This window comes from Sarcophilus harrisii, chromosome 1, assembly GCF_902635505.1.
Source record: "Sarcophilus harrisii chromosome 1, mSarHar1.11, whole genome shotgun sequence".
NCBI lineage: Eukaryota > Metazoa > Chordata > Mammalia > Dasyuromorphia > Dasyuridae > Sarcophilus > Sarcophilus harrisii.
The window spans coordinates 672,780,532-672,807,201 of NC_045426.1; the positions used below are offsets into that span (position 1 = coordinate 672,780,532).

The window sequence follows — 26,670 nt, forward strand, 5'->3', positions numbered from 1 at the left end:
CAGGAAGGAAATGGTGGGGGAGAGGCACGTGGAGATGTTGGTAGGAGAGCTCTGAGCTCATGTCTTTGAAGGTACCACAGACAACACCTTCACCAAGGTTTGCACAGTAGGACTGACCGCAGCGGAGAGGAAAGCCAGAATGATAAACAAGGTGGTGGTGGTTGGGGGAAGCACAATATAGGAAAATCCAGAGGTTCACTTTGAAGCCACAGAAGCTTATTATTTGGGCAGGTGAGTTTCTATCTCATTCCATCCTATCCCATCTCCTCCCCAGACTGACATTTTTGTTTGCTAGTTCCAAGGCACCCTTCTTCCTCAGAGGCCCCACCTTCTCCATGTCCAGGACTTTGTCCTGCATCTCTCGGAGGGCACTCAGGGTCTCTGTTTCACGCATTCGAGATTGCTCTAGTTCTGTCTCCAGATGGGCCACAAACTCTTCTGTTAAGCGAGGATTATCCTGCAGGAGACAAAGGTCAATGGGATAAGATATAAACCAGATGTAAGTTACATCCTAGAGGTGTGGAGAGATGAGGGAGACAAAGAGTTCTGCTGTTCTCTGCCTTGGTCAGCCCATATCTGCAGTGCTGGGTTCAATTCTGGGTATCACTTTTTTTTTTTTAAAGATAACACAAGATTTAGTAGCTTCTTCATTAAAGGATTGAAGCATTTGAAATATGATATTCCAGAGAGCAATGGAGTTAGGGTTACAGCCAAGAATCAACTACCCAGCAAAACTAAGTATAATCATTCATGGGAAAACTGGACTTTCAGTGAAATAGAGGATTTTCTTTTTTTTCTTTTCTATTATTATTATTATAGCTTTTTATTGACAAAACATATGCATGGGTAATTTTTCAACATTGACCCTTGCAAACACTTTTGTTCCAACTTTTCCCCTCCTTCCCTCCACCTCCTCCCCTAGATGGCAGGCAGTCTGGGTATCACTTTTAAGGAGAGATGCAAACAAACAAGAGTATGTAGAAAGAACGTTGGCCGAAATAATGAGGATATTGAATACTGGGCCATATGAAGAACGGTTGAATAAAACTGGGGATATCAGCCTGGAGGAGATAAGGTTTAGGAAAGGGCATGAGAGCTGTCTTCAAATACATAAGGGTGATCACAGGGAAGAAGAACAGAATTTGTTCCTCTTGACCCCAAAAGGCAGGAGTAGGAACAATAGGCAGAAGATGCAGACTGGGAACTTTTTGGCTCAAGAGAAAATTTCCTAATGCTTAAGGCTATCTTGAAGCTGCCTTGGGAGCTTTCTTTGGGTGAGCATGAAATGGAAGCTGATTCATTTCTTGTAGGGGCTAGTGCTCAAGTACATACAGGTTGTTCCCTAAAGTCCCTTCCATGTCAGAGGTCTTCAGGATTCTAGTTTTCAATCACGTCTCCTTTCAAAGTCACTAGGCTCTTCCTAGAACCAGTTAGTCCACCTTGAAACACAGATTTGATCATGCAATGCTAGTTATAACTTTTCTTTTCTCTTTTTTTCCCCCCACAAATGGTAGTTTTATTTAGGGGAAGAGGTTACAGACAAAATGGTGAGATACAACAGACACCAGGAATGGTAAATATGAAATAAGAGTTAGGAGAGCATAAAAAGGAGTTTTATGGAAAAGGCAAGTTCCCTAGAGAAAGGAAACATCCCATGAGATTGGGGCATGCCCTTAATTGGCAGGCTAAACCCTGAAAGGGATTTAGCACCCTAAAAGTGACTATAACTTCTGAACTCATGCCACTACCTTCTGTAGTCAGTTTCACTATAGTCTTTTCCAGAGACTAAAAAGGGAAAATGAAGCATTTGGTGGGAAGTACAGAATTATCATCACCTGGAGGAATAAGAAGAAGCAAAATACAATCCTTGCTCTCAGGAAGCTTATAATCTAAATGGGGAGATGACTGTCTGTATATATGCACATACACACACAGACATAAAATTTATACAAAACAAACATATAGGATAAATAGCAAATAATTAACAAGAGAGAAAACATTGGAACTGAGAGATTACAGGAGGTTTCCTGTATAAGGTGGGATTTTACTTGGACTTAAACCAATTAATGGGTAGTTATGAATAGAAGTGTTAAATATACACATCCCATAACCTGGGCATTATCTCTGAGCTCCCAGCCATCAAACACTGTCACAAGAAAAGAGCACCGAGACTTTGGAAGCAAGGATCCTTGGGTTCTCATTCTGGCTACACCCCAAATGGGCTGTGACCTCAGTAAAATAATTACCACTCTGAGTTTCAGTCTCATCTGTAAAATAAGATGTTGGACTAAATGCTTTCTTCCAGTTCTAACAGTCTGGGTTTGCTGAAGTCTTACTCTGAGAAACCGGGCCTGGGGATGGGCAAAGCTTAAGAAAAGTATCTGGGGTGAATGCATCTGGTCTCTATTTGGATATCTTTGGTGGTTACCCATGCCAAAAGGTCCTCATTCCGACATTCAAAAGTCCTTCATCATTTGTTCCAACACACTTGTCTAGCCTTATTTCATACTACTTTTTCCTTTCCCAACCAAACTGAACAAGCCTTCATTTGCCATTGTCCTCCTTCCTTTTACACTCTGTGTTTTTGCTGCCATTATTGCCCATGCCTAGAATTCTCCCTCTTCTTCTCACATCTACATCTCTTAAAATTCCTTCCTTCCTTCAAGGTTCAATTCAGATATTACTTTCTCTATGAAGCCTTTCCTGATCTTCCAATTAAAAGTCATCTTTCTCTCTTCAAATTTTTCATTGCATTTTTCCTGGACTTCTCCTTTGCACTTCTCTCTCTCTCTCTCTCTTGTATCAGGGTGATTTTTATATTTGCCTCCTGGAAGAAAGGCTGTATACCATCTATCTTTGAATTCTGAGGGATGAGCACGCACAACAATATAAGGAAATAAGAGCACCTGATCTGGTAAAATCCATTTATGTTGAGCCCTGCATTCAGCATTTAGATAAGTGCTTATCGGGGAATGGGCATCTCTTATTCACCAGTTAGTCCATGACATGTCAAAGAAAAAAATGTACATAGCATTAAACATTTTAATCTATGGTGAGGCTCAGTTTCCCAAGTTTAGAGAATAGTTCTTCAATAGCAGTGAATAAAGGGAGTGAATAGAGGACAGAAGTTAAGACTGTTAAGGTTTGTGGTCCTGGCTAAGCACTCTATATCCAACCAAGTATGAGATCTACTTAAATAAACAACAGTTTTCTAGATACGGTCTTGGGATCAAAAGTGACCTCTAAGGATCCTCATTCCAGGTGAGGCCTTGTGGTATCATAGTTATTCTCAACATTTCCTTCTCTTCTCTCCTCCTCCTACCTCAACTCTTTTATCCAGATTCTTGATTCCTGAAGTCCCAAATAGAATGGTCTGGAGGAGAAATCTACCACATAAGATAGAGGTCCTCTGTGGAAAATATGAGGGGAAATACCACATATTTGTGATATTTGTGGTATTGTGGTATCTGTGGAGGGGTTAGCAAGCTGTATTTGTGAAAAGAATACCCACACTAAGTTGACTACACATCTTTTAAAGTATTCTATTAGGAAGAGGAAAGTGGTATAGAGGACAGAGAGCTGGGTCTGGAGTCATAAAGATATGAATTCAAACTTAACCTTAGGCATTTATTAGCCATGAGACCCAGGGGCAAGTCATCTAATGCCACTGCCTCAATTTCCTTAATAAAAGCACTTACCACCCATAATTGTTGAAGACCTTATGAGATAATATTTGTCAACTTTAAAGTGCTATATAAATGCTGGCTATTATTATAATTATTGCTATTGGTACTGTTATTATTAAAACTGGGAAAGAAACTGGGTTTTGAGTCACTGCTATCTTGGTTTAGATTTAAAAGATAAAAACTTTCACTAAAAAAGAAAAGTTAAATCCTTTATCTTTCAAGAAAAGAGAGAAATTGTGAGTTCTAGAGAAACATGGAGAATCGTAGAAAATGAAGTCTCTTTTGACATAGAGATCAGGCTTTGCTCTCAGTGAGTATGTAGTAAGTCAGTACTCTGGAAAAAGAAGAATGATTTTTCAAGGATACAACCAGGGAAAAACACTCAAAGGAAGTTTCCAATAGTATGGGAAATAGAGTAGAAACATTTCTCAGCAGAGAAACTGAAATGTTAAAAGTTTCTATTTGTCAGAATTATGACCCAGTTCCTTGTGATCTTAAATCATTACAAAATTCAAACTCTGAACAATGAAAATGATTTCATCTCTTAAGCTTTTTTTCATACAACTATTATGAAAGGAAATTCAATATGTGAAAAGTATCTGAGTGACAAATCAAGAGACAGAAAAAGCCATTGATTAAAAAGGAATGTTTTACATTTATGGTTTTACTTAAGTGTTAAGGAAGCCTCTTTGAGGCAGGGGAAGAAAGACTAGCCAGTAAATGCAGCCCCTGTTCACTGGTCAAAGAGTTTCTCCAAGCACTGGCAGGTGCTGGAATCTGGAATCTGGAATCAAAGGACTCCTGATGGTCCAATGAAATGAGAGTTGAAGATAAGAAGGAGATGATTAGAGGATGATTAGAGGATGAAGGGGAAGATAATCAAGTATTTATTCATTTTCCCTACCCTCTTCCATTTTCCTAGGCAAGATCACCCCTCAGGGAGAATAAAAATATATTTATCTATTCATACCAATGTTTTAGATGAAGTGAAATCTGGAAAAGACTTTAGCTTAAAAAGGCCAAGATCCTTCACTGCATCCAGGGCCATCTCTAGTCATCTTGATTTATATCTGGCCACTAGATCCAGATAGCTCCAGAGGAAAGTGTAAGGTTGGTAACTTTGCACAACCCTTCCTTCCTCAAATCCAACTCATTTGCAAGTCATGACATCACCTTCCTTGAATCATGGTCCTCTTTAAGAACAAGGACAAACCATAACACTATCAATATTTGTACATCTGGAGAAGGAAATGGCAAATCACAACAATTGCCAAGAAAACTCCAAATGGGATCATGATGTGTTAGACACTATCAGACATTACTGAAGAATAACAGTTACAAAAAACCTATAAATCTGGACCATTTCATTGTCCAGAGTAGACAGGCCTATGTGGTATATCACATTAGAGGTCTCTGCGAAAATGGGATAGCATGAGGGTACTAGGCAACTTTTGGTAGACTAGGGCATTGAAAGGGGATGAGGGACAAAGTCTAAAGGCAGAATAAACCTAAGTGGTAATGAAGACAACTGAACAAAACACCTTTATTTATGAGGTACAACCTGATATACCAGATAAAGAATTCTCCAAGCACAACTTAATAACTATGAGACTACAGACAAATCAGAAACTTGGAGAAGCTTGATTTCCTCTTATATAAAAGGAGGAATAACAATACCTGCTATAGGGTTGCAGCGAGAATCAAATAATCATACACTCATACACACACACACACACACACTCTCTCTCTCTCTCTCTCTCTCTCTTTCTTTCTTTCTCATTCCCCACCCTTTCTCTCTTTCTCCTATTCCATCCCTATCCTCTTTATCTTTTTTTGTTTCTCCTTTCTGAAATTTCCCTCAGTTATTAGTTCCAATGATCTCCCTTTAAAATCTAATTTAACCCTTCTCCTCACATCTTCTGCTGCCTTAAATGACCTTAGAGGTCATCTAGTATTCCCCCATTTCCCCAATTGTATTGATGAAAAAGTTGAGACCCAGATAGATTCAAGTGAATTGTCTTGAGCCCTTTATGTTTCCCATCTCCTACCAATCTCTATTTCCAGGTCAAATCATCCTTGTTCCTAATTTAGCCTTTACTTATGAACATTCCTTTTCAGATGTTTTGTCTGGCCAGTGTACAGAGCAGCCCTCAGGCCTTTCCTGCTTATATTGGACCCTGATTCATGCTAAGTACTATAGAATAGAAGACAACAGGGTGCTCCTAACCTGCTACATTTTTACTGCAGGGTGAAAAAAAGCTAACAGATTTCTCCAACAGGGTGTCCTGTTAGCTCCAGAGTGAAGGCAGACATAACCACAAAATGGAGTGGGGGCAGGGTGGGGTGGGGATGGAGGAGCCGTTGCACTGCTGCTTCTGCAGCTGTTGACAGTTGATCAGATAAGAAACAAGTCTGAGGCTGGGGACCTGGACAGATGCTTCCCTGTGCCTATGGGGGACTCCAAGAAAGTTCCCTGAACTGAACAGGTTATAGTGGTGATGACTACTTTTCTTCCTAGGAGGCAGAGGCCCTAGACTCACCACAGATATCCTGTTTAAAAGACCCTACTTTTAATCTCAGTGGCTACTAAGGACAGAGGAGCCAAGAACACAAAGACTGGATATATAATTTTAATTAGCCTGGTCTAGTTGACCTAGATAATCTCTGACACACCTTTCAACTCAGATTCTAAAACTCTAGCCCTCTATGATTATGCATCTCCCAGAGCCCTAATTTTGTCCATCTCTCTGACCTGGCTGCCTCCATTTAAAGCTCTTCACAACTCTGCCTCTTCCTATCTTAATAGTCTTATCTTTTACTCCCTTCCATGTGCTCCCAAATCAGCCACAAAGACCTTCTTATACTCCTTAACATGATGGCATCTCCCAACTCCAAGCCTTCTCCTGGAACATTCTGCACCATCCTCTCTGCCTCATGGCGTCCCTGGCTTCCTTTAAAACTCATTTCAAATGTTACTTTCTGCTGAAGGCCTTGAATGATCCTCCCACCTCCACCCCCTCCCTTCTACTAGTAATTTCCCTCTGAGATTACCTTTTGTCTATTCTGTATGTACTGAGTGCATACATGGTTGTTTCACTTTGTCTTTCCCATTAGAATGCAAGCTCCTTGAGGGAAAGGGATTGCATTTTGGCCTTTCTTTGTATCTCCAGTGCTTACATATTATCTGGCACATAGTAATTGCTTAATAAATGTTTGATGACTGACAATTATCCACATCTATTCCTCAAAGGATCTTGCATCTTGGGAGAACCATATATTTCTGTCCTCCATCTCTGTCTCAGGCCTTTGCATATAGTGGCGAAGCATGCAGATCCATGCTCAGGTCTCATTTTATCCAAAGGTATGGCCATGAAGAGTCCTAAAATGATGTTCCTGGCCTGATGGGGAGAAAAGCTGAAACTGATTTTGTCTCCATCCAGGAGAATATTTCATTTGCTCTTGGCTCATAAAGAACCAAAGAACAGCTCTTTCCTAAGGCCAAAGATCCTGGGGTGCAAACCCTGGGGAAATGCATCTTCTCTCTAGTGAAAGCCATCGGTACCCTGCCAGGCAAGTCCAGCTCTTCTCTATGCTCCCTATGAGTAGGTTACTCAAATCAAATCAAATCAAATAGCAAATGAAATAACATGTAAAGTACTTGAGAAACCTTAAAGTGCTATTATCAGCTGTCATTAACTATTATTAGCTATTATTATGTAGCTGCTCCTTAGGAAAGGGGACTTAGAAACTAAAGTTTCAGTCCTTTCTCTTTCTCTGCCTTTCTTCATCTCTGTCTCTGTCATTCTCACATCCACATCCACACACACAGACCCACACAGACACATAAAAACACACATACAAAGTGGGGTCCTCAATATTTAGATGAGCTGGGGTGGATCTCTTATACCTACAATGGTGGAACCCATCTATATTTGCTAATTTTTTGTGTATCTTCTCCATGTACTCCAATAAATTCTCTACAGGGGATTAACCTAACAACTTGGGGGAGGGAGTGTCCTCCTTTGAGTCTCTTGCCATTTCATGGATTCCAATGGAGCAGGGAAACTAGTCATTATAGGATGATTTCAAATTGGAAGGGATTTCAGAAATTACATAGTCCAACCTCTCCATTTTAGATGAGGAAAGGAAGGTCCTGCTCTATTTAAGGAAATTACCCAAGGTCACATAGGCATTAAGTGGAAGAGCTGGGACTTCTGACTTCAAACCCAGTACTCTTTCCACTGCATCACACTGCCTTAGCTACCTTTCACTGTTGCCATATGCCTAGTCTCTTCCTTTTCTAGTCACACATCTCTCGACTGTAATCTATTAGCCTGTTTTGCCTATGCAAAACGTTATTAGTACATCATTAGTAATATGTTAGCCTACTTATCTCCACTATGCACCATTTTATTGCCATTGGTTGATGTTCAACTTCAATTCTTTGGAGACTAGAGAGTTCCATGATTCACGGCCCCATAGCGGCAGCAGAGGAATAAAAACGTTACAACGATGGGCCTTTGTTTCAGGGAGAAGCTTTGAACCATTATGAACACTGTACATTTTTCCAGAGGCATTCCAGATTGCTCCCCTCCTGTTGTCCAAATCTGGACCATTTATGGTTCATCCACAGAATTTGTCCAAGACAAATGTATTGATGGGTTAGCTCTCTGGATTGTCCACATAATTTTATATCATAGCCTGAACCATGGGCATTCTTCATCTACTTGAATTTTTCCTATATGGATCGAGCTGAAAACTCAAGTGACTGTGGCTTTCACTGAGGAAGCTCCCAAATATTTGGGAGTTTAATGAAATTAAAACAGTGTCATCTGCAACAAGAACATCTGGAGATTCTAATCAAATATAATGAACCACTTTTCCAAATGAACTCTGTGCTGGCTGTTGATAATGATTTCAAACACATTGGTGATTATGTTGCCTTATTTCATCCATCATTTGACATTAATCATCAGAAGTTTGAACAAAGTTCTAAAACCTGTTACATCTTTCAAGGAAGCTTGAATTAATTTGACACATGCACGGGAGCTACATTGTTGGAAGTGGAACCTTTGAGGTAACATTTTGTTGTACCAAATCAAACACTAAATTTTTTCAATTGTCAATTCTTGGTCATTTTCACTGTGTGTGTATGTGGGCACATTTGCTCAGTGATCACTTAAGTCAGCTATAAAGATGAAGCCTAGAAAATGTCATTGGTGGAAATCAAACTGCTCCCTTCTCAACTCTTCAAGAATTCTCTCAATGCTTTTGTAGATTTTTCTCCTATAGTTTTGTAGAACTGGTAACACAGGTGGAGTTAGCCACTATTTTCTCAGATGCCTTTTTTTGAGATAATATCCAATATTCTTTCCAATATTCTTATATCTATCCTTTTAGATAACTTGGGGATCAGGCTCTCAACACCTTCCAAACTGTGTTACCTTCTTCAGATACTCTTTGTATACAACACCAGTCTAGCTGTTCTCTCTCTTTCTGCCTTTTGTTTCTGGTGTCATTTCTGTTTCCTCATGTAGTAATTCAAGTAATTTAGGCACTGAAATATCAGTAAGTCAAATATAGCTTTACTACCATTAAAAAAGACTTAATAATAAAAATCTTAACAGATTTCTCCCCAATTTTCCCCATTCATTTTCTTCTTTTAAATTTCATTTAAATGTTTTCAGTATGATTGATTTCATTCAACTTTTTACCAAGCTTTCTGAAAACATGCCTTTCTTTTCACTGCATCTTCTTGTTTTGTGAAACAATATTACTCACAATTATTTCATCATCTTCCTCTGTATGAATTTATGAATGAGGTTAGATTTTTAAGTAGCCACTTCTCTGAGGCATAACCTTTCTTTGTTTGGCAAAAATATTAAGGTTTGCTGGCGGAAGAAACTTCTGGGAGGGAATTTGAGGGAACCTTTTGCTCCCCTTATTACTGTAGTAACTGATTTATATCAGTTAAACTTCTAAAGGAAATAGTGACAGCCAGTGTTGATGTCTGTTCTTTAATTTACTTTTCATTTTTCCATATCAATAGCCTATTTAGCAAAGTCAGATTAGACTTGACTCAATTATGTAATTTCTTCGGGTTTTTTTTTTTTCTTTCTTCTAACATGATGCTGATTTTGACCTGCTCTCTAATAAATTAATGGTCTGGCTGTACACACAGCTGACATGGGAATGGCTCCCACTTGTTTTTTTCTATCTGTTAAAATATAAACAATTCCATTTTTTGTGATGTTATCTGACACTTAGCATGTTCAGTATTTCCTGGCTCTCTTCTCAAAGAATATATTTGTGACATACTTTTATATGACTTCTGAATTATAATCCTTTGGCTGCTTTCATTTCTCATTTTCAAATATGCTTTCCAACACTTTTTCCCCCTATCTTCTCCATGCTCACTTTAACACTAAAATTATAAAGTATTAAAATACATGAAAATTAATTGAAAGGAAGCTCTTTTTTCTATTTCATCAATATCTTTACTATACATAAACTATAATTATTTTAATATCCTTTTGCAAATGTATATCTTGAATATAACATAGGGGATCAAATATCTCATGAAACGATGTTTCTTGTTAGTTTCATATGCATAGTAACTAACCTTTTTATTTGCCTATGGAGAGCCTATGAGCAGTCCTAACTGCCACTTTCTTTGTCTTTTGGATTCATTTTTTGCAAAAAAGTTAAAATTGAATTGATTCACTTAACCACTTAACTGTTAACTGTTAATATTATATGATACTATTATTTGGCATCTTCTCTCCTTTATACCACTTTGTCACGAAAATAGAAGGAGGCCACTTGGAACTGAGGGACATTTTAAATTTTTTCTTTGTTTCATGGATTGTCATGGCAAAAGGATTCATTACTGAGTGGCTAATCTGATGATAATAAGCCTCTCTGAACTTAGCCAGGTTGGCCCTTAGAAATTAGACAGTTGGTATTGAATGGCTTTCCAGAATGAGTAGAACTTTTCAGGCTGACACAGTCTTTGAATTAATGAATGAAAAATCATTTTTAAAAGTACTTTATCTGTCCAAAGCACTGTACTAATAAAGGAGATAATAAACAGAAAAGCTCATCTTCATTTATATTCTAATGGGGAAAAAAGAAATATAGAAAGTTCCAGCTACAAGTCAAATGGAAAGGACCCATGGTTCTTAGGGTGATGAGAAAGCAGATAAAATCATCTAATTTTGATGTAGAACCATTTGACAATGCCAAGAACTTTGGGGGTGAAACCTTCTGGTATGCAGAGGTTGTGAGTATTGAGGGGAGAGCAGGGACAGTGAATCTGTTTCCCAGATGATGACTGAGGGGGCTAAGGTGGGAAGAAGCAGAATCAGTGGTCTGGGGTCTCTTGTCTTTGGTTACTGTTTTCTTTTCTCAGGGATGGCTGTAGAGCTGGCCTATTCCTAAGGCTCTTGGGTTCAGGGTCCTGGGCTCTCTTCACTGGAGTCTGAGGTTCAACATGCTTGGAACATGCTGCCCCTTCTCTTCCCAGGGTGCTTCCTTGGGGCAGTTGTCAATAGCTGATGAGGATGGCTGGCCTCTGCTCCACAGAAATCACTTCCCCAGTAACCTTGGTAACATAGGGTTACCTCCATGTTGCTATAGGATTTGGGGGGGTTAAGAAGATAATTCTTGTGTGTGCTGTTCAGCTCACTATGAAAAAAATCTCCGTCATATAGCCCCTTGGATGCAAAAGGGTTTCCAAGAGTTCATTTGGGGATGATCATACTTTGCCTCATGTAGACTCAGGAAGGTTTCCTTGAGTTCGGGGGGAGGGAGAGAAAATCTAGTCAATTGTTGGCCATTTGTATGTGTGTGGGATGATAGCTTAGACTAGAGTTCCATGGCCTGTTAGCCCAGGTACAGGTTCCTTGCTAATAAGCTTATTGATAGCTAGCTAGCAAAGGCCAGAATTTATATCATGCTTCACAAATATTGTCATCTGCTCTTTTACTACAGCTTTAGGAGGTAGGCGCTACAACAATGCCCATTTTATAGGTGAGGAAGCTGAAGCAGACAGAGGTTAAAGGACTTGTCAGAGATCACACAGCCAGGAAGGGTCTGAGATGGGACTTGAACTGAGGTTTTCCTGATGCTAGGCTCAACACTATCCACTGAGTCACACAACCTGGGATGCTCATATGGAATGACCCCTGAAGAGCATCCAGGCGCACCTGTTCTCCATTGGAACTTGCTGTAGGGTCAGAGCACAGCTCTCAGGGGTGTCCAGGGGTGTTCAGGTGACTCTAAGACAAGTGTCCTCAGCTAAGTCAGTGTCTGTCCCCACTCTCCTCCCAGCTGCTCCAGCCCCCAATTCCTTTCACAAGGCTCAGGCCAAGCCTCTCATCTCAGAGAAGCAGAAATGGAGCCTGAGGGTAGAGGAGTGACTTGCCCAATCAACACAAGCATTTTGCTTTGTGAGGTTTGAAAAGGACTCTCTTAGAACAATTCCGTGAGGGGTGGAGTCAGCTCTTGTGAGCCTTATTTGACTAATGAGCAAACTGAGGCTGACAGAGGTACAGAGACTTGTTCGGTCCCATAGATAATAAGAGGCTGCAGATTTATGATGCTTTGCAGTTTGCAGGTGCTTGTATGTATGAGGATGCCGTCATCATCCCCATTCTGTGGATGAGGAAATTGAGGATGAGTTTGCCTGGTGCCCAGGATTACACAGCTAGTGAATATCTGAGTTAGGATTTGAATCTGGTCTTTGCTGACACCTACATCTCATTTTTGCATGCTTAGTTTCCACGTTATCCTAGACTTCATTAAGTCTAGGAACTCCTTAAAAGAAGGGATCGTCTTATGCCCATTTTGTCCCTTTGGAGTTCCCAGCCCTTAGCTCAATGCTTGGCCCACAGTTGGTACTTAATCAACGCTGTTGTCTGCCTGCCTGACCAAGCCCCTGCCTCCATGCACCTAGTAACTGGCAGATTGGGGATTTGAGCCCAAGCTATCTGACACCAAATTCAATATTTTTTCTCCTAGACTAGGATTCCTAACTCTGTGGTACTTCTGGATGACTTGTCTCAGGGTTTTCTTCCTGGATCTCTCTTCTTTTGGTGTATTAGGCTCAGACAGTCTAAATCTGTCACCCGTTCATGTTTGCAGAGCACAAACACCTTCGGGAGGCCAGCTTGCTAGGCTAAGTACCAGCATCCTCTTTGGCCCCTTTTCCTCCCTGCCCGGTATGGCACTCAGGACTTACCTGCTGCTCCTGGAGCTGCCGGATGGTGCTCTGAGCCTTTTGGAGGTTCTCAGTGGCTGAGCTGCACTGCTGCTTCACCACAGCTAACTCCCTTTTGATGACATAGTTCTCCTCGGCCTCTTGGGCTCTGGTGACCTGCCCCTAAAGGAGAAGGGACGACCAGTTATAGGGGGATTCTTCATGCTTCTGCCTCCCAGGCTCCCCCCTCCCAACTCTTGGTCCCCACCCCATGCCACACAAAGATGGAGTCTGGGTTCCAAGGGGACACGTGAGACAAAAGGCGTGCTGGACATGGCAGAGTGGTTAGGCTTCATGGTCAGGTGCTGGAAGATGGTGAAGGAAAAAAAAAAGAGAAGGAGAAAAGGTAGTGATTAAAAGCTTTGTGAGAAAGGAAAAAGTAAAGCATCAAACTGTCAGGAGTAGGAAAGAAGATGAGCCAAGTTTGCCAGGAACCCAGGATCCCGATAGCCTAACCTGACACTAAGGGTACTTCTATTGTTCCTTCAGATTCAAGGTCCTCTCAGGGACCTCAATGTACCCAGGGTTAAAAAATAAAGCAGCGTTTGGTAGCCTAATTGCTCTACTGACAGATGCTCCAAAGGACAGCAGACCTGTCCTGTTCCTGTTTAACTCTGTAACAGGAAGAATGCTGTTTTCCTGGGTCTTTGGGAGAATACAGGGAACTAAAGACTCAGTAAAGCAGCAGCAAAGCACTGCTGGTTTGTGGCAAGGCTTCTTATAGGGGTGCTACAAGAATCACATGAAATAATGCATGGGAAAGCACTTAAGCCACAGAGTATCAAAGTTGGAAGGGACTTAAAGATAGTTTAGTTCACCTTTCTCATTTTATAGATGATAAAACATAGATGGCATAGAGACTGGGTGACTAGGTTCATAAGGGTTAACCAGAGTAGATGTTTTCCAGGTTCACACAGCAGACCACGATTTTTCTTTTCTTTTTTTTAAAAGGCCACAACAAGTCATTATAAAGACTAGTGGGGTATGGAGAGGTTGTAGTCTGCATCAATATGAGGCTGAAACCACAGTTTTAGAAGTAGTAAGGAGGCAATGAAGTGTTTGCTAAATCCATCAAGACAACTAAGGCCTCAAGACATCTCAGGGACATAAACCAAGAGCTCAGTGACTTGCCCAAAATCACAAAGCAATTCAGTGAGCTGAGACTGGCACTGAGGTCTGAAGCAAGATCCAAAGCTCTTTCTACTATCCTAAATTGCCTTGATAATTCAATTTCACAGACATTTATTATGCATCTAAGTGCAAAGATTCTAAAGGGGTCACAAAATGAAGATATACTCCTAGTTTTTAAGGAAATTAAAATCTAGCAACAAATGAAGATACAGAGAAACTGGTCTAGAACTTTGGCTTCCAGGATTCTAGAATGCATAGAAATTATGTCAGATATGAGGTCAGTCACTTTCCTGCCCCAGTCTGGATCATCATTTCTTCCCTTATGTCTTGTATGGCAAATAAATGAATGTTTTAAGGGTTTAGAAATAGGAATGGGGGCAGCAGGTGAAGAAGCAGCTAGCAAGCCAAATCCATATATTTTATTGAATCCCTAGCTCTTGGGCAATTTACCTTATATGATAAAATTTATCCAAGATAACCTATTGAAGGAAACAAAAACATACTTCAAGAATGTTTTCTTGAAGACATTTTTTAATTGGATGGATGGGAAATTAAACTAGATAATTTCCAAAGGTCTGTTTTAAAGATTCCACTATTCTATAAGTCTATTATATGACCACAATGCTGCCATCCCCATAAAAAACAAAAACAAATGTGGACTTTTCCCACCCAAGCTCAATGTAGAACGTTTCTGGAAAAGATGGTTCAGTGAAACAGGTAGGTGAGTTAGATTAGAAGCCAAGCATTGGCATAAGATGCATTTCATATTTGTGTTGGGAGGACAAAGAGAAGATTGAAAAAACAGCGTGGTGGTTCAGGTATACACACACACACACACACACACACACACACACACACACATACACAGACATACACTCTTATCCTTCAGAGAAATCTTCTTTCTCTATCTCTCTCCTCCTTCCTATCCCATACACACTGCAATAAGGGAAAACCATCCTCTCTCCCTAGATACACATACTCACAATCACTACAGGAAAACTCTGAAAAATGCATCATCATGCATCCAATAATTCCACAAATGGCTACTTGTTTAGAGGTAGAGAGAAACTTATTACATGCACTGTGTGAAACCCACTTCTTCCCCCTATCCTTTATACAGGAACATTCCCCACCTCTTCCCCAAAGAGCAGCCCACATACACACAAGTTCAAGAAACAACTGCAACCACTGGAGAGGTAGGCATTGGCAGAAAAAGCATGGAGTGCAGATGGAAATCAGAGATGGGGAGGAAGAAAAAAAAAAAGTACTGTACCTGGATTAACCTATCAGCCAGAGCAGCACTCTCCTACCGAAACCCACAGGGAGGAGATCCCGAAAAGGGGAAGAGGTAGAGCAGAAGGGATGGGATATGGGGAAGGGGAGAGAAGAAAAACACGACAATAACCAGCAGTTACTAGCACAGTAGACTAGAGCTACAAGCAAGGTAGAAAGAACAGGCTGAGGGCCAGAGGCCACAGACAGGAATCCAGAAGACAGTCAAGGCCAATACTGCTTCAATCCCACAGAAATATACATGGGCTAATGATTGGGGAAGGGGAGAAGTGGTACCTGGAGCATTTGATGAAGTAGAAATAGTAGGCTATACTACTTTCCGGCCCAATCCCATCCCCTTCTTTTCCAGCATTATCATCTGTTCACAAATCAGTTTAAGAGGTTCTCTTAAACAGTTGCTATAGTAACAGAGGGAATTTTTTATTCTCTACATCAGTTTTTTTTTTTTTTTACTTTTAAAAAATATATTTGAGAGTTTTACTTTTTTTTTGTTCTCATGTATATATTTTTTAAAAAATCCTCACATATTACGACATATTTCTGGGCTATGTGACAAAGAAAACAGAATTTTAATGAAGTTGTTTGTCCCTAGCAAAATGACCAAAGAGGGAAAAGGTTTTCAGTTGTGTCCAGAGTAAGCCTGGGATGCAGGCTAAGAGAGAAAAGAAGATCATAGACCTATGTCTCCCTTCCACTATAGAGCCTCTCCTCCACCTTCCCTTTTAATGCCATCGAAGCTATGGAATTTGTCCCTCTGCTAGTAGCACCAAAGGGGCAGTAATACAGTTTAAATAAGCATTTATTCGATTGTCAAAGTTACATTGCTGGGCATATTGTCACCTAGTATGTGGCAATACAATTAAAACTAGCTATATCCCAAATTTAATTAAGATAGATGTTTTAGCATCATTCAGGGAAGCATTATTTCTGTGTGTGTGTGTGTGTGTGTTTATCTATGTTTAACTTTCTAGAACTATGTCTCTCTATATAGAGATTATGGCATTTACAGTAACAGTTACGGCATAAGCTACCCAAAGAGTTAATTACAATGCCACTCAAGCATCGTGAAATTATATCACAGTCTCATTTTATATTCCATTACAAATCATACCATCACTGACACTAAAAGATAGTAGGAACGCTGTCACAAACCAACATGAAGTGCTGCCCACAGGACATGGTTACTCAGACCCTAGGCCTTGGTCTTGCAGGACGAATGACAATATTCAGTTCAGGTTAATAACTGTCCACTCCACCACAAAGGTGGTCTCTGCAATGCAATAATAAAAGGAAATGGGATTCTCCAGGAATGGAACTGGGCAACCAGCCTCCAGACAGTTCAAAATGGGGAGGGTTCAGGTAAGTTAGGATGCCAGGTGAAGCTTTTGAGGACTGGGCTCCCTCTGGAAAAGAGAGTGCTCCTAGAAGCAGATAGGGATGCCCCTCACCTTCTCTAGTGTCTCAATCCGCTGCTTCAGGAGCCGGTTCTCTGTCCGTAGCCTCTATATGCCAAGAGAGGGATAAAAGAGAACATGTTAGAGTGGATCTCTTCTCCCAATCTCACCTTAATTTTCCTGTGGTTAATTTAAGTCATCATCTCATCCTCTTGTCCTGAATTTTGCATCTCCTTTTAAGTGCCTGACCTTAGATTTCAGTCAAAGATAATACTGGTCTAGTCCAAGGATTTTCGACCTTTCTGTGTGTCCTAGACCCCTTTAGCAGCCTGATTGGAGAAGCCTTTGGACTGCTCCTCAGAATGTTTTTAAATGAACAAAATTAAATATATAAGCTTATAAAAGAAACTAATTATATGGAAATATATTTATTAAAAGTTTTGGTTCCCCCCACACACACACACACACACATACTTCTAAATAGGCTCTTGGACTTCATATAAAGAAATCCCACATAACTTAAAAATATGTAATTAAATATAATTATTATAAATAAATATAGTTAAAATGGCTAAGTTTTTTTTTTTTCTGAAAAAACTTTCATTCAGGTTTGGTTTAGTTCAGAGATCAATCAAAAGAACACTCTTCATCTTTGTTATTCATATAAGCTGTCATCCGTTACTTAGATTGTATACCCTCCTCTTCCTTCAAGGCTTCTATGTTACCTGCTCTATGACACTGTTGCTGATTTCCTCAGTTGTCAGTCTCTCTCACTCTTCATTTTTCCTTGTATATTTGTCTGATACATGTTATAGTCTTCCAGAAGAATGGAAGAGCAGCTACTTGAAGGCAAATGACTCTATCCACTCCCTTAGATCTCCAGGGATTACAATTAATAATTGTAGATTGAATTTTTTATTTTACACTAAAATTCACAAAATTGACCCTTTCCTCACTCTTTCTGGGGTAGATGTCAAGGAGTTAATTGTACAATTAGGAGAATTTTAGGACTAAAAGGATCCCAAGAGACCATTATCTTGGTCTCTTGCCCAAAGCCCCATAGCTCAACCAGACTGCTTGACTCATCCTATTGCATTTTGCATTATACCAGTCTAGAGCCTTGAGTTTTAGATCCCTGTTCGTAGGTGTTCTAGTCCCAGTAGTGCCTTTCCATCCCCATTGGGAAGAGCCTAATGGAATAGAAAGAGCACCTTTTTCTTGAACTATCTGCCAATCACAAACTCTTCTTTTTTTTTTTAAAGTCACAAAAGAATTTTTTCATGCCAAAGTTGACGGACTAGTCTTCAAAGGAAGTCTAACAAATTAGAAATAGTTTGGGAGGGCTATATATATTGAAAATTTGGGGACTTAGGTAGCAATCTACAAGTACAACACTTTTGTGGTCTATTCAGAGTCTCATTATTTCAGAGACACATGAAGAACTTAGAAAAAGAATCAAGACCAACCTCAAGATAAAAAAGGATGGGTTATAAGACAAAAGAACTGAATTATTATCAATTCACAACCTTGTATCCTAATAGAAAGCTACATTGGCATTGATAAACCCAAACTAGGAATAATAAAATGTCATTTCTACTTGGCATGAAAATATATACCCACATCAACATATTAGTAAATATACTTTCCCATTCCCACTTTGCTCACTGAGATAAATATGTATTTACTGTGTAGACAAGGGAGGCAGGCCTTAACTTGAAAAGGGTTGCAGATAGGATTAAAAGGCTACCATCTATGACCCCCAAACAGTGTCCTCCCTCAGTAGGTTTACAATCCAGGACAAGTCCCACTTGTGGACCTTTGTCACAAGAAGAGAGCCTCAAAGGAGAAAGGAAGTCATAAGCTGGGAAGGTAAGAGAGGGGAAGGAGTCTGATTCTTCCTTTGCACCTAAGAGATAAAAGCAAAGATGTATAATGGTATAGACAGTAGACCTGGGATCAGTAATTCTGGCTTAATCCTTTACTGGCCAGGTGATTTTGAGCAAGTGACTTTTACTTCCATGCCTCAGTTTTCTCATCTGTAAAAGGGGGAATAATAAATATATCTATCAATTTGTTACACTTTTGAAGCACTTTCACACATAAATGCTCTCATTTGAGCCTCAAGGTATGCTTAAATTAGGTAGGGCAGGCCTCATCTCCATTTTACAGATGAGGAAAACTAAGGCTCATCTACAATAAATGATTTGATCAAAGACATGATTATTGAATACAAGGACACACACTATGTAAATCAGTTTTTTTGATTCCTAGTTCAGAGATTTTTCTTTTTAATTACCTATACCCCAAGGATTTTTATGTGGGCTAGAAAACTATCATATATGTTAGTGATTTTTAAAAGAATTTAAAAAGTGTTTTACAAATTCAAGTTATTACTATTGGTGATGGAACTGGAGTAGCTTTGTAAAGAATGAATGTATAATATATAAATGAGTGTGTTAAGATTCTTACAAGGTACTAAGACAGTGGAATTGATAGAGACAATAATTATCTAATTTAGCATGGTACTTAACAGTTCTTTAGTTCACTAATGTGAATATATATACAAAATGATGTATATATTTTCTTCCTTTTGGTAGAGAGGGACCATAAATGCAGAATGACATATATGGACAGATTCAGTTACTATGTTAGTCAGTTCTGTTGTAAGAGGTTGATGTTTGTGGCTCTTGTTACCAAAGAGAACTATGTGAAAGGAGACAGAGAAAAGAGGGTTAAGTGATTTGTCTAGGGACACAAAGCGAATGTATGAGGCCAGATTTGTATTCAGGAAAATAAGTCTTACTGACTTCAGATTTGGCACCTGCTCCACTTCCACTGCCCCATATCCTTTGCTTCAATTCAATTATGAATTATCAGGAGAAAGTGGAGAAGCTAACAACTCAAACCAAGAATAGTCAGAAAATTCTTAACATGTTATACCATCATTTAACATCCTATTGACAATTCTGTACAGTTTTGTTATCCATACCTGAAGTCTACAGATTATTACCAATTGTTAGTTAATTGTTGTTAGCCATTTACAAGAACTTTTCATTCTTAAAACCTATAAAAGTAAAAACTTATCTTATCTTCCTTTTTATCCTCCTTCTATCCTGTTCCTTTTATTTCTATTTTTCTCCTGCTATCCGTCTACTAGTTATCTTCCATCCCCCAATCATGGGTCAAATGAATCCCTTATAGAGAATTCAGATAATTAGCAATGATCATTCAGAGGCATCTAAGAAGCCACAGTGGACAAAAAGCTGGGCCTAATGTCAGAATAGATATGATTTCAAATCTGTCCTCAAGGAATTATTGCTAAGTCTTAGCTAGTCACTTTACTTCTGCTGTTTCCTCAACTCTAAAAGGGAGCAATAATAGTACTTCTTGGCTCATTATGAGAACCAAATCATACAATAGTCCTTTCTTTCTCTAAAATATAATGTTCTCAGTGAGCAGGTTTCTTGAGAGGCTTCTGGAGGCAGCCTTCATTTCAGTTCAGTGTAATCACCCCAAATGTAGCCAGGAGTTAAAGTCCAAATCTTTTATTGTCTCCTTCCTTGGGCCCGGTTAGCTTTCTTAGAGACCTATCTCTCTCCTTGGTTCCAAGAGCTCCTGCTGCTAGTCCTTTGCTCCTGCCAGCTTCAGCCTCCAGCCAGCACAAAGGTGGAAGATGGAATGAATCTGTCTCCGCTTCCAAGAGTGGGCTTGTGTCTTAGTGGGCTTGTCCTTTAGTGGGATCCTCCTTATAATATGCTCTCTTAAAGGTGTGAATCTTTTGGAACTCTAGTAAGTATTAAGTACATTAGTGAACTAGAGAACTGTTAAGTACCATGCTAAATTAGATAATTATTGTCTCTATCAATTCTACTGCCTTAGTACCTTGTAAGAATCTTAACATCTCCTACTTCCTTTTGAAATGTGTAAACAAATCAATGTATAAACTTTGAGAATATATATGTATATATATATTTTTACATTTATGTATGTAAATGTGTATGTACATGCATATACATATGTGGGTCTATCTACCTATTACAGCTAGTAAAAATCACCCACACCTTCCTTGGCAGCTACAAAGCTGGGATTTAAATCTGTAGTGTCCAAAGGGACATCTACCTAGAAAGCAGATTCCAAGACCTGTCTCTACTCTGCTAGAAAAAAAGTGGTTTGAGGAAAGTGAGTGGGCCTTAAATGTCTGCAACTGATGAAGGGTATTGCTGAGGAGTTGTTTTACAGACAGCTGACTAAGTGAGTAAACCGGAGAAGCTTTGCTTCATTACAAATGTTTTCTCAGGTGAAAACTTGGTTTTGATTCTCAGTTTTAAAAATCATTCCTTTTTCATTATTTCGTTATATGCCTTCATAATTTTTGATCTCTCTGTACCTTTTCATAGATGGAAGACACTGTAAGAACTGTTTGCTTAGCCTCTGCTTTTGCTCGAGGCAAAGGAAAGGACTTGTTTTGAAAGCTACAACTGGGCAGTTGGTCAAATATGACTTAGCAAAACATCATGTAAAAAAAGATTATTATATGAAGAAAAAACAATTAACAATTATATAATACTTTAGGGTTTACAAAGTGCTCTCATAAAATCCTTCCAAGAAATTGGTCAAGGAAGTTGTAAAGTATTCTCCATTTTATAGATGAGAAATCTAAGGCTCAGGGAGATGACTCTGTGACCATCCTCCTTTCCCTAATGCTTACTCCTTCCCAAATGTGAAGGATGGTGTGAATGAGGGCTGAGTTAGATCATTTTGAAAAGGCTCAAACAATCCATCTACCTGTTGTTAAGCAGAGTTTATTCCACCATTCCAAATAATATGGAGTCCTATTATGATCTCAGGAGATTTCAAAGCCTCCCTTCGTCACCAATTCTTGCTCATGGTTAAAATGACCTTTCTGCTTCAGTTTAGACTTATGTCCTGTTCACAAAATCCCAGAGATGAAAGAGACCTCAAAGGTCATCTCACCTATTCCCTTAACCTAATATTATTGAAATACAGTATATTTCAGTCATGTTGGACTCTTCATGCCTCATGTGGGAGGTTTTTTTTTCCTTTTTCCTTCTGTCATCTTTTTGTTTTCTGGGCAGAGATGCTGGAGTGGTTTGTCATTTCCTTCTAAAGTTCATTTTACAGATGAGGAAACTGAGGCAGACAGGGCTAAGTGACCTGCCCAGGGTCTCACAGCTTGGAAGGATCTCAGGTCAGCTTTGAATCAGGTCTTCCTGACCCTTGCCTGGGGCTCTACCCATCTGATGGCCTGACCCTTAGCCCAGGAGGAAACTCTTTTCTCCAGATGACAGGCCCCTCTTTGTATCTCCAGCACTGTGTTGGCACATGGGCTCTTAATAGAGAATGAACAAATGAAAGGTGAAGCCACAGCACAGAGAGCTGGGTTCAGCCCTGTTCTGGCCATTTACAAGCAGAGAAGCCTTAGGCAGTCACTGCTTCTCCCAGACTCCTTGAATCCAGCTGGGTGGGCTCCTTGCCCATCTCAAGGCCAGCCGAACCAGTTGAGCCATTTCTCCCTGGGGTCCTCAGTTTCCCCTTTTCCCAACAGGGAGAAGGTCACCTCATGACTTCCTATGTCAGGTGGGGTGAGAGGGTCAAGGAGAGAACATGGGGAGACACCCTGCAAGAGCCCTATAGCGCAGCCTCCTGCTCCGACTGGCACACTAGTGGAAGCCCCAGTGAGCAGAGCATTGTGACCAGCGGTCCTGACCCAGATTTGGAAGACACTGGCATATCTCTGGGGGAAAGCCTCTGGGTCAGCAGTCTCTCCTCCAGGGCCAGCGGGTTTCCTGACCTAAGCCCAGCCTGCTACTTGGTGACTTCCCTCCACTGATCCTTGGCTTGCACTCTGGAGCCAAGCAGAACCCGTCCAAAGTCATCATGCACATGAAAGCTCTTCAGCAACATGAAAACAACTGCCCCATTTCCCTCCTGACCTCTACACTCATTCCGTCCCTTCAGATGATTTTGGCGGGGGCTAGACTCTAGGTCATTCCTTGGCATTAGCTGGGCCTCCCTCTGGAGAGACTCCTCCCAATGGGGGCCGGCATCTCCCCTGCCCCGGATCCGTGCTTTATCCTTCCTCGATCTCCCCTCCCTATAAGAGAGGCCTGCCAGGACTCTGCCTAAGCCCCACTGGGCTCCAGAGACTTCTGACCCTGAAGTATGTTGGCGGTCCACATCTGAGCACAGCTGCTAAGTCATGGTCTACACAAGATACTGACACATCACCAAGAGGAAGGATGGCGAGCAAGCTCAGCCAGTGCCAGAAATACTTCTAACTCTAGGCACTCTTTTCTCTCCTCCCAAGGTGTGCTAATCACATGACTGTGATTGATCCCCAAAACAAAGAAGAATCAATGCGGTCAGTGGGGAGGGGCACTGTTAGATAAAGCTCAATTTGGGGTGAAAAGAAATAATCCTAGGAGTTAAGAACTTACTTTGATCTCTATCTGCTCCTCCATCTCTTTGTTTTTGATGGCAGCATATTCCTTCTCCAACCTATAATGAAGGGCAACTCCAGTTCAGTTCTAGTCAAGTGGCACCTCATTTCTTTCTGAGAAGCTCCTGGCCCACCCCAACTGCTCCCCAAGGATTGAGAGTCCCACACACTGACCTTTTCATCTTCTTGGGATTGTACTTGACCTGGTAGGCCTTGAGAATCAGCTTGTCAGGACAGCTATCAAACTGATGGGGTATCACCTTTTGGAAGTACTGTGGAGACACACCCAGTCACAGCTACCCCTCCCACCATGGAACCCTTCAGGATCCCTTTTGAGTCACCAGTCACCCCCCAACTCCTATCAATGCCTCCTATTTCCCTAGAGCAAGGAGTCTGCAATTTCAGCCTTTGGGCAGCTAAGAATAGCTTTTACATCTTTTTTTTAAACACAATAAAATTTTATTACAAACATAAAAGTCATTCTTTACTTGCTGGGACCACACAAAAACAAGTTACTACTCTAGAGGATTAATGGCAGATATCATCCTAATACTCCCCCTTTCCAGTTCCCCACATCTAAGGTGATCACTCTATCTAGTATTACCTGGATCAGGGCTCTGATTTAAGACACAATACAGATGAATCTTTCCTTCAAGAGATCAAGATCCATAAAGAACCCAAACAAATGATTGTCTAAGTTTGACAAGGAAAACAAATATAGGAGAAAGAATAAGGCTAGTCAGATTATACAAGGTTCCTATACCTCTCTCAAGTTTTCTTCAAATCTTAGGCCAAAATTTCCAAAATTTCACTAGGAGGACAAAGCAAATGGAGCGGGGGATGGAGGGAGGGAATAATGTAGGTGGATTGAGGAAAAAGGCTTTCACAGACACAAAAAGGAAGGCAAGAAGATAAGGCAAAAGGCTGGAGGTACCAAAGGATGGTATTGCACATACTATAGGCGCTCAAATGTCTAATTCAATTGAAGTGAAATTAAGCAAAGTAGAAATTTGAGATAGCACAGCCTTTGAAAAAAGCCTTGAAGCAAAGAGGAAGGGGCCTCATTTTAAAGAAGACTAGAATAAGGTGGGATTTGAGAAGGGGAAGCTTCCTCCCTCAGAGTCATCTAGTCTACTTTGAAAAGTCAGGGCACTGAAACCAAGAATCTTGGGGCCCAATCCAGCCCCCAACAAAGGGTTAAATGTTAGAAATAGCCCAGTACAGCTTAGGGTAGGCTGGCAACAGGAGGTGGGGGGGGGGGGGGGAGGAGGGGATTCAAGGAGATTGGCTCCTGATTTTCCACCACAAGCTGGCCTCTCTGGAGGAATACAACAGATCCCCCTGTGTCTGTGGACACAACTGCTGCCTTTGTGTATTCTTCCCTGAAACACCAGCTGGGAAACATTGCGGGGGGAGGGGGAATGAGAGATGGAAAATCACCCTCTTCCCCCAATAAAACTCTGTCCCAGGATTGTTTATTCTCTTCCTCCTGGATCTGACCTATTGGCTAGGCCATCCCAGACAGAAACCATGCCCAATGCCATGTCTATTTGATTATTCTAATATATCGTAAAGCACATTCTGCAGCATGTGGCTTAAGGGAACCCAAGCTGGAGGCAGACGACAGAACAATGTGTTCTACCCTCCTTTTCTATGCCCTCTGCATTCCCTTCTTGCCCTGTATGCCAAGAATGGTCTGACTAGCAAATTCACTTTCTCTTGCTCCTCCTTCAGATCCTTGTTCCTACCTCTGTCAAGAAGGCCTCTGAAGCCTTCAGATTTCTAGTTATATAAAAAAGGGGGGGAAGTAGGAAGCTTAGGGATGGATCCCAAGTCAGGTTCCTGCCTCATTTTAATAAATTTCTTAGGTATAAAATGTGTATCTCATCTGCAGAAGGCTCATAATCTTTCCCTCCTCCCACTCACTTGTGACATGCCCTCCATGTCCAGCTGCATCAGCTCCATCTGGTTCACCTGCAGCAGGGCCAGACCCACCCGGAACACAATTTCCAGTCCCTGCAATGGGAAAAAGTTGCCTGTTTTTACAATGAGGACCAGAGATGAAGGATCCACCTATTTCTAACCTCTCAATCCTAAATCTCTGCTATATTTGAAATGTCAACTAGGTGGAAGCAAGATAGGGGGTGGGGAAAAAGATGGTTCTAAGTTGGAAGAAGACAAGAAAAAGGAGTCAAAGATGGCAAGTATATCAAAGTTAAAGAAACCCAAGGCAAAAAGAGAAAATCGTGAATTAGTTAGCAAAGAAATTAAGCAAACCAGGCTGTTATTTTAGGGCCTACTGACACTGATCTGACTTCTCCCTTTCACCCAGTCCCACTGAACCTTAGCCCTCACCTCGTACATAAAGATGTCGAAGACTCGGGTGGCAATTGGCAAAGGAAAGGTTGTGAGGAAGAGTGTGAGGAACCAGGATGAAGCATACATGGAAGTATGGAAGCTCTGAGATCGAAAGTGAATGTTCAAGTCTGGAAGCTGCTCCTGCCAGAAAATAAAGAAGACACAGTGTTTCCCCAAGACAGAACTCTGATACAACCTACCCTGGCTTCAAATAGAGCTCAACCATCAGCTTTGGTGAAAATGTGTTCTAGCTATCTTCACTACAGAGGAAAGCTCATGTTCTAGTTAGTATCCAACTTCTTTAGGCTTCTCCATCAGTTCTTATTCTTTCTACCTAAAATCCTTTGGGAACCTCAATTTCATGTACCTTTTCCTGATGTTTTATGTTTAAATTTCCCCTTCTCTTCCCAAGATCTTTCCTTCCTTTCCTTTACATGATATATATGGGTCCTCTTGTCCCATTCCTTCCCTTAACCATAGATTTTCAGGAAATTAGATGTCTAAGAAGGAAAACTAAGGCATGGAGTAAGGCATGTAGAAATTGTATGGGTCCTTCAGGGTAGTTCTGATGGAGCTGGAAATAGAATCCAGTTGAGTGCTCCAATCATCTGTCCCTTCTGTCCTCCCTACTTGCCTCCTTTCCTCCTTGCATACTTTCTTCCAGAACTCAAAGCTTTCTGACTCCTGGGTTAACACCAAATTATACATTCAGCTTAGCACTTCTTGGCTAAATGACCTAAAAATCATGACATTCCTGAGAGAGAATTTTTCATAGAGAAGAAAATGGAAATCAACTTCAAAGGTCAGATATAACTGGACCACAGAAATCTCAGGCTCTGGGGTGTTCAGCTACCTGAAACAACAGAATCTTTCTATTTTCTCAGGAGCAGCTCTAACGCCAGTCCTTGGAAGGGTAAAAGTAAGAAAGACTATGCAAAGGCCTTCCCTTCTCTTTGTCACCTTATTCTCCTCAGTCCTATAGAATCTAATAGGCCCCTTCACCTTCATCTGGTTTCTTGAATGGGCCAACTTACACAGCTCTGTCTAGCAGCCATAAGCAGTGTGGGGGCTGCTATTTATAAACAAAGA

The 26,670-nt window shown here is 40.6% G+C and overlaps 1 protein-coding gene across 8 annotated transcripts in view; it reads right to left on the minus strand.

Annotated features, from left to right (window-relative positions):
* Positions 1-26,670, minus strand: part of EVI5L (ecotropic viral integration site 5 like) — a 63,053-nt gene that overhangs the window by 9,372 nt on the left and 27,011 nt on the right. For 5 of the 8 annotated variants that reach the window (XM_031948333.1, XM_031948338.1, XM_031948332.1 and 2 more), the window contains 8 exons: positions 25,579-25,722; positions 25,150-25,239; positions 23,398-23,495; positions 23,222-23,282; positions 16,818-16,871; positions 15,350-15,382; positions 12,928-13,068; positions 329-457 (listed from right to left, as the gene is read on the minus strand). In XM_031948333.1, coding sequence (XP_031804193.1) covers positions 329-457; positions 12,928-13,068; positions 15,350-15,382; positions 16,818-16,871; positions 23,222-23,282; positions 23,398-23,495; positions 25,150-25,239; positions 25,579-25,722 — 750 coding nt within the window. The remainder of the gene's footprint in view (positions 1-328; positions 458-12,927; positions 13,069-15,349; positions 15,383-16,817; positions 16,872-23,221; positions 23,283-23,397; positions 23,496-25,149; positions 25,240-25,578; positions 25,723-26,670) is intronic. The other 3 variants (XM_031948335.1, XM_031948334.1, XM_012542299.3) reach the window with 3 other exon arrangements.